The 8,418-nt window shown below is 40.3% G+C and overlaps 1 protein-coding gene and 1 non-coding gene across 3 annotated transcripts; both read right to left on the minus strand.

Annotated features, from left to right (window-relative positions):
• Positions 1-968: 968 nt before the first annotated feature.
• Positions 969-7,014, minus strand: fbxw10 (F-box and WD repeat domain containing 10). Of its 2 annotated transcripts, none has more exons than XM_085283430.1 (12): positions 6,404-7,014; positions 5,318-5,470; positions 5,028-5,158; positions 4,779-4,886; positions 4,572-4,678; positions 4,230-4,433; positions 3,964-4,085; positions 3,060-3,214; positions 2,807-2,949; positions 2,562-2,720; positions 2,212-2,453; positions 969-2,073 (listed from the first exon to the last, which is right to left on the minus strand). In XM_085283430.1, the coding sequence occupies exons 1-12, from the start codon at positions 6,957-6,959 to the stop codon at positions 1,667-1,669; spliced, it is 2,487 nt and encodes an 828-aa protein (XP_085139556.1). In that variant the 5' UTR covers positions 6,960-7,014; the 3' UTR covers positions 969-1,666. The 2 variants fall into 2 exon arrangements, with proteins under 2 accessions (XP_085139556.1, XP_085139555.1); XM_085283429.1 differs by having other exon boundaries at positions 2,155-2,453.
• A 1,184-nt stretch (positions 7,015-8,198) lies between these two features.
• trnag-ccc (transfer RNA glycine (anticodon CCC)) lies at positions 8,199-8,269 on the minus strand. Its single transcript has one exon. It is a non-coding gene; the product is annotated as a tRNA-Gly (tRNA).
• Positions 8,270-8,418: the final 149 nt, after the last annotated feature.

Below are 8,418 nucleotides of genomic sequence, written 5' to 3' on the forward strand. Positions count from 1 at the left end.
CCCGTCTGAGTTACATGCAAATACAAAAGTAAAGCAGATTGTTATTTTCTTAATCACATTCTGTACCATGACTGACTTGGCCTGCAAAGATGGTACTATTCAAGATGAAGTTGGAAGCTCAAACCTGCCGCTGACACAGCATGACAACATTTGAAAAATTTATTTGACAAATGAACTATGATGCAAATATGCACCTTTGGAGATGCAGATCCATGTAGACTGATGTCAGCTGGGGCACACTGAATTGCCTTTTGTTACCTTCTCCCCCACTTCCAACCCTTCCAACCTTTTTTTTTTCTTTTAACTTTGAGCGTCTTACATGTCATTTCTTTCCCTCTTCTCCTCGTGCATAAATAAACCTGTGCCCTCCTCTCCCCAAGCAAACTCTAGGGCTAGCTCAAAGGTCTGGGAGCATTCCTACATGAAGACTTTTCTCTTTTCTAACTTTGTTTTGATTTTATGCTTGTTATCCACCCCTACAGCTCTGACACTCCTCAACAAGAGGCTCCGTACCTGATGAAACAAAAGGGGGGTTGTGCTGCCTGATGAACCTAAACTCAGCTTGTGGGGGTTCGGTTAAGCGCAGCAGGAAAAACGAAGGGAGCGCCATTCTCCCCAGTTCTCTGCAGACCAAATCAAATTATCTGCAGTGCGCTCATGAAAGAAGAGATTCCCCAAAGTGTTACTAAGACCGTTCTCCTCATAACCCCTTTGTTATTCAAAGGTGCCCAGCTGTTGTGCCGCTGCTCTTAAACCAGAGGGCCTTCTCTCTCTGATCTTCAGCCCTCGTGACTTCCAATGATGCCCTCGAGGCACCATGGCCTAGAGGGCAGGTGGCAGGGTGAAAGGTCTCTCTGGATAGGACAAACCCAGCTCACTCAGCTGGTTTACCTCTGTAGCTTCTGTAGTGCTTCAAAAGACTACAAAGATATGTTGCTTAATTTTATTTATTTATTCTTTTTGAGACAGATAAACTAAAATGGCCAGTGGTGATGTGAGTGACAGGTGAAAGTATAATAAGCTGCTGGAATCTGAGAATTTCATAGTTTCACTGGTTTCTATTCCTTGTAAAAACTAAACTACTATTAAAACGTCTACATTTTTGACACAGTCTAAGTACAAAACCAAATTAAACTTAGAAATAATCCCTCTTCTCATTAACTCAACCTTCATAAAAAGTATGCAAAAACTGAAAATTTTCTAAAGGAAACAAAATGTAATTATTTAAGAAAGTTAAAGTGATGATAAATGTAATTGTTACAAAAAACTCAAGCATACTGCAGAACCATACGCCTTTGTCACTGTTCAACCACCTATCACATGATACAATACTGACCTCTAGTGGAATTTTAATGAAACAACATATTTCAAGGTAAGGTTCATTGGATAAACAAATCTGCAAAGCATGCATTGTGCAGTGCTCAACATTTATTGATGCACATTTTGTAATGTATGCCTCTTGGACAGTTTTTGGTCAGTGCTTTGTGTGACCTCCCTCTTTGCTTCCACCAGTGTCACTGAGCAGTCCGAATCCTTTCCACTTAAAGAGTTAATCCTGGATAAACTGGGACTAGTTTTTATGTAACATTTTGGATTTATTTGTAATCTTATGAAGATGTATTGATAAGTCTATAGCCACCTTTTGATTGGCCTGAGTGTGTAAAGACTATAGGGTTCTTTTTGTGTCCCTAGGGGCAGTGGAAACCTGTCTGCCTTGTGGTTTGTTTGTCATATGTTCAGTGATAGTTCGTTTCACAACTGGGACACAGGTCTTGGCCCTGCTGGGATGACCATCATGCGTTTCCTGCAGTGAGCACATGTGCATGCTCTGTTTTGGAGATGAGTGCAGAGAAGCCTTAGCTGTGTGAGGACCCCACAAATCTCTCAGTCTAGCCTTGCTCTCCATGTTGATGCTGACTTCTTCCGTGCACTGAGACCTCAGGATAGTGTTAACCCGGAGGTGGATGCAGTCCCGTGTCAGAGGATGATGAAGGCCTCTCTTCTTTATCCGTTCAGTTGCAGCCTTCTCGCTAAGCTTCACTGACTGTTTAGCAATCTCACTGCACACTCTGGCTGTGAAGAAAAAAAATCCACTTACAACACAAATCAACTAATTTTAAAGTATATTTTTTCTTCCACCTTGAGCATGCTTACGTTGTATTTGGCATTTAATGGGGGAGGACAGGATGTGGGTCCGGTGAAGCCGCTCACCTCTCTCTGGCTTCATACAGTCATGGCTGTGAATCTTTTGGGTGGTTGAAGGCAACTGTGCCACGTGATCTCCCGCAGGAGCGGAAAGAGGAAACTTTCTGAGAGAAGCTGCAGATTTCTCAGAAACCAAACTATCCTGTGGCATCACATCACAGTGGTCTCCCCGTGAGGAACTGGCATAATCCCAGAACACTTTGGCAAACTGGAAGAGCTTCACGCTGTATATCGTGTTCACTAATATACTAAGGAACATTAGTGAGACAAAGTATAAAATCAAGCTAGAGATCGCACTAAGAAAAATTGTGTAATAAGAAAAAAATAATCAAGCTCATGCGAGTCATCCGACTCACCTTTGGTCAAGGAAGTGCAGGGACAGGAGACGACCTGTTCCGGTCTCTGCTGTGATCTCTCTTAAACAATCACCAGTGAGGAAATTAAATATGCGAATCTTTCCGTCCACACAGCCAGTAATAACACGAAGGTAGAGCAGCGTAAGAGATTTTACCTCCCTGCAGAACAATCAGAAGATCCTGTATTCCTAGTAAGATCCCATTTAAATTGTTCTACATGGCAGCTTCAGAGGTTACATGCTTACTTTTGGTGGCTGAATGTTATAAGACACTCCTCAACATTATGGTTGATGCTCCACACCATGACATTGCCAGTGCAGTCTCCAGATAGAAGGTGCCAGTCGTCAAGGAACAGGCACTTCACTGCACTCCTGTGGGCATCAATTGTCTTGTGGAAGATGGGACATTCATGAACAACATATGGAAAAACGGAAATGTTTCATCAGCTTCAGACAACACGAAGTGTTCTGTATTTGATTTTCCACAAATGTTTCTCACCCGGAGGAGTGCTGCATTTTCCATGTCCCATATTTTAACAAGGCCCTGTTTACAGCTGCTGTAGATAGTAGTTTTGCTGACCTTTACACATAGGACAGGACTGGGGTGCTTGAAATTAAAACCATTAAAAGGCTTCCCGGTCTGCAGACACCACACTGGCAAAGCAATGGTTCATTTCAGCTTGCTTACATATGAAAATGTTAACAGGAAGTTTTTTTTCTGAGGGTAAAAACATGACAATATACATACATTACACTGATTTCAATACACACATTTCCATTCACAGGACAGATGTAAACGATAAAAATAATGGGAGAAAGATTCAGGAAAAGCTAACCTATAAAAACTGTTTTCAGCAGTTCTTTAAAAGAAACCGCAGCTCACAGACCCTGATCAGCTGATCCACTGCTGTTTTAAGGTCTCAGTAGCTCTGCTATGTACACAGCAGCCCAGCCGTGGAAGGTTTGATATGTTATAAATAAAAATTTAAAATGGACTGAAATTCCCTGGAAACTCGTACAGGAGAGCGAGAATGAGAGTGACATGCCAGCGCTGGCTAGCAGCTTAGATGCTGCATTATTGTCCAGTTGAAGATGGGTATAATTAAAAGAAACACTGACAGTATTTTAGATGACATATAATCTTTTCTCCACAAATATGAGTGCAGGTATGTCTTAAATGGTTGGTTTGCATTTGGGTTTATCCAAAATACCTAAAAGAAACTCACTGATTAAGATAAGACATATGAATTGCTTCTTAGAAAAGACAATTTCTCAACAGGAAAATGAAAATATGTGATAAGTGTGTTTTTTGCTTTTTCTATTAAAGACAACGTGTGGTTATATTTACTCATGTAAATGTGAGCTCATGTAAAGATGGTGTATACCGATCAGTGGCCGCTTACCTTTAACTGCACAGTCTTTAGCTCCTGAGACAAGTTTATCAGCATCAGCATCCAGACAGTTGACGGTGCCAGTGTGACCGTACAGCGCCATGTCACACCGGTCTGTCTTCAAGTTCCAACACCTGAAAGTGTGATGACAGGAAAACTTCAAAACACAATCAATTAAATCAGATTCATTCATGCAAATGCATTGTCGTCAGCATCTTCTGCATAATCAATTATTACCTACTCACAGAATTCTACTCATAAATTAGATGATTTTTCACCTGATACTTGTGTCAAAGCTCGCGGTTATCAGCAGATCTCTGTCCTCACAGAGCAGCACTGCCCGAATGCTTCCAACGTGTCCTTTCAGCACCGACACGTCTTCTGTTTCTGATGACACATAAAACAGACGCACCAAACGGTCCTTTGAGCCGGTGGCCAGCAGCAGTCCTCCTCTATAGTCCAACACCCGATAAGGATCTTCGCTGCAAAAACACATAAGTGCACACCTCTGAATCACATCAGCTGTACCAGTAGAAACGTTTTCTCATTCCTGTTTTCAGAGTTTATTTGGGCACTATGAAAAATATAATAAAATAAAATACAGGGAAATCAACACTCACTTGTCCAGCAGCACTTTGGTAAAATATGCACCGCAGTAAACATTTCGCTCTTCCATTTGCACTGCTGTGGTTCTGATGTTTGCATAAGCGGAGTTAAATGGCTTGAGCTGCAGAACCAATCGAATAAACACACAATCACTGTGTTGAATATTCCGGCTGATTCCAAAAGCTGATGTTTACTGTGTAGATGGTACGACTCTGTGAAACCTTGTGGACAGTAGAATAAATATCTTCTTCCTTGTCATCCTTTACTGGTACAGGGATTTCAACAATGTTTGCATAAGTAGGACTCACAAAATTAACACTGCTGGACCCCTGTAACAGAGAAAAAAAGATTAGCACTGATCAGATTTTTTAAAATTATTCTAAAGAAGTCTGATTTTTTTTAAAGTATTTTCATTAATTAAAACCACTATAAATATTTATATAATTTAATGTGAAAAAAAAAATCTCAACCTCTATCATGGGAATAATTTGGCCCTGAAAATTTCTTCTGAATTTCATTTCCTCCATGGTTTCCTTCGCAAGTAGCTCCCAGTATTGACAAACTGCCGTGCAATGAATCAAAGTATGCTCACCTAACATTCCTACAAAACACACATACGGCATTGCACCTTTTCAATTTAACATTTACTGTATATTTAGTAAATGCAGACATAAGTGACATTGAAATTTTTACTTTAAGGACATATCGGCACACTTCACAAATTCAGGCTGCAGTAGTACAGTAGTATGCAAAGACTTGCCTAATATCCTCTTGGACAGATCAACAGGTAGGCAGCTTATGAAGTCTCTGTGTCGGCTGACCCCAGACACAGACTTGGAGGATCCCGGCACTACCATTAGAGCAGGGTCCTCAGACTCCTCCTGATTGTCATGATTGTTATTGTGGTTACTTACTGAAAAGATAAGACATACCTTATAGATCCCAAAAACTAGGAAATTAATTTGTTGGTGTGTCCCAAAATTAAATATAACATAATAAAATAATTAGTTATATCACAATAAAATAAAACACAGTTTTTCAGGATTGGGCTAATCTGAATACAATAAAATAAATAAATAGGTAAAATCTGATACTATAGAAATTACAGTTTAATAAAGTAAATATATCAATAATCTGAAATCCATATAAAATGTAATAACTAAATCTAAATCATCAATAAAAACAGAATTAAATAAAATCAGTATATGATCCAAGAAGATGGCTGGGGGGGGGGGGGGGGGGGGGGGTGCCTATTGTAATACGATACTAGTAACAGTTCAACTCAAAATTGCAAATGGGTTTAATTTCCTCAAGCATTATCAAATCATCTTCTTTTTCTGCAAATCATCTCAACTCTCTCTCTCCGTGTCCTCCTTCACTACAAATATGAATCTCCTCTGTGGTCTTCCTCTTTTCCTCTGCCTAGCAGCTCCATATTCAACATCTTTGTCCAATAAAACCCTCCTCTCTACATGTACATACCCTCTCAGCCTTCTTTTGTTTCCACAGTGCTTCACCTTAGCTGGACCAACCCACCAATTGGCCCAGATGGCATATTTGTAGAGGAATGTTTATTAAATGGCTCCAAATGGCAGTGATGTGATTAGACTTCTGTTAAGTAAGGTAACCCTGAGCTAAATGATAACTATATGGAGACTAACACTGGAGTCATTATGGGAGAAGACAACCCTTGTAACACAAAGCTTATAGAACAAGAATTTGCTTTTACTATAATTGTGTGTGTATATTCTATAACTGTATATGTGTCGTTGGTGGCCTCTAGTGGTCCGTAGCGGGAATTGCAGTGCAGTGGAAACCAAGTCCTTTCCCACTCCTGAGATCTTACCATTAAACTCCAGGAATCCACTTTTCTGTCTGATCAGGAGCACGTTGGTTAAGTTGGCGACCATCCGTAAAAGTTCGGAGTCACACAGTGAAAAAATACGGCAAACGTAGCTTGACTTGACCCAGTCCGGACTACTGCTGAACCACTTCCAGATTTCCTTCACGTTCACTCCCAGGGGTTTTCCATCATGACCTTGGTGGGAAAAGCGTAAGGGGTGTTCCTGAGGTGTGATGGGGCTTCTTGACCTAGCGTAGGTGTGCAGCGTCCACGACGTCGCGCCACGCAGCACACCTTGGATGTTCTCGAGGACTTGGACGCTCCTGCAGCGTAAAAGGAGCGTCAGCGCGAACCTCCTCTTGAACTCATCCGACACCTTCCACAGACACCGACTGGAACCCGGAGGACTGGAGGCAAAGACGCAGGTCGGACATATACCGCACATACTGACGCATCCCTCCGCTTTTTTGGTGCTGAAAGACTTCGAGGCATTAACAGACTTCATGTCGACGCTTTCAGTAGTTTCCTTTACATTCACCACGTCCGCGCCAGGCAACATTTTTTTCGTCTTTAAACATCACAACGAACACAAACATGCAGTGACAATTCAACTGGTTGCCATGCAACAAGTTCAGCGTGTCGGCAGCTGAATGGATGCTCGCGCGGGATTGTAGGCGAGACAGTTTATTAGGTACATAAGGTGGGCACTAAATCCAAGGGCCTTTAAGATTTAAATGCTTAGTGTGTCCTGGACTGATTTACAGAGGTGTTGGATTCTTATTCTTATTCTTATTCTTATTCGTATTCTTATTGCTGTTCCTGCTGTGTTGGTTGTTTTCCTTTCAGAAACATAAGGTAAAATAATAGGATAAAATGTACTTTTCTTATCCCAGACGTTGGCAAATTACCGTTTTACAGCATTCAAAACAAAAATTGGTTAAACAAATTATAACTATTCAGTAAAATGAATTGTAATATGACAAAGGAAATGGCTTGATTAAACATGAAAAGAAGCTCAATTAAATTTGAATATAAAAAACAACAGGAAAACATAATGTGAAATCAAAGTAAAAGAAATAAGAAATGAAATAAAACTCTGTAAAATGCAAATATTTTAGTTTAATAATAAAATGAAGTGTCTTTATAAAGAAAATTAGCTCAAATTAAATCAAGGGTGGTACAGTGACGGTGGCTGGGTGGTTTTGTGTGGAGTTTCTCACCATCCAAAGACATACATGCGATTAGGATAAGGTGATTAAGTTAAGGTGGTTTTAATTTGCGTGTGAAAGGCTGCCTGCCTCTATTTGTTTTGTTTGTTTGTTTGTTTGTTTGTTTGTTTGTTTGTTTGTTTGTTTGTTTGTTTGTTTGTTTGTTTGTTTGTTTGTTTCCAAACAAACACATTCAGAAATAAATAAGCATAATCAAAAAAGTGTCCAAGTGTATTGAACTCTTGTGATAATGTTTTTCACAGTGTCAAATACATCTTCAAAGATTAATAAAGGTAGTGTAAAAAAATGTAGAGAACCCAGAGGGGTATACCACAGAAAAGGAGGAGGGAACCTAAAATTAAAAAAATGTATTTTCACTCTTAATATAGTCTACAGTATACACACACTATATACACACTCGTGCCCTTTCGCACCAGGTTCGGTCACCTGAGATCACCTAGCTGCCTCTATAATTCAAACTTCCATAATATGGCTCAGGATCAAATGTTAATGTCAAATGTTAAGGGCATGAAATGGTTAATCTTAAGGTGAGCTTTGCAGTCTCTTTCAGAGGAAAACAAAAATACTCGTGCGCCGCCCGGGAATCGAACCCGGGTCGCAAGAATGGGAATCTTGCATGATACCACTACACCAGCGGCGCCGTTGTTAGCGGGGCTGATAGAAAGCAATTTATCGGCGTGAAGCTTGGTCGAGTTTTGGACCATTATGTGTACTTTTGTTTATGGATGCTCGCCTTATATATTACTGATATGTGAAAACGATAAAAGGAAGCGATAGTAGAAGAACAGC

Source organism: Mchenga conophoros, linkage group LG8 (assembly GCF_057382185.1).
Source record: "Mchenga conophoros isolate Kocher_MC1m ecotype Shallow Benthic linkage group LG8, M_conophoros_male_GT1.1, whole genome shotgun sequence".
NCBI lineage: Eukaryota > Metazoa > Chordata > Actinopteri > Cichliformes > Cichlidae > Mchenga > Mchenga conophoros.

Bases quoted from the DNA above. Each gene is read 5' to 3' on its own strand.
- fbxw10 (XM_085283429.1), bottom strand. From the start codon at position 6,959: ATGTTGCCTGGCGCGGACGTGGTGAATGTAAAGGAAACTACTGAAAGC. The intron at 5,471-6,403 runs GTAAGATCTCAG...TTATCTTTTCAG, and splicing joins TGGATTCCTGGAGTTTAATG to TAAGTAACCACAATAACAAT. The intron at 2,454-2,561 runs GTGAGTCGGATG...AATGTTCCTTAG, and splicing joins CTGCACTTCCTTGACCAAAG to TATATTAGTGAACACGATAT.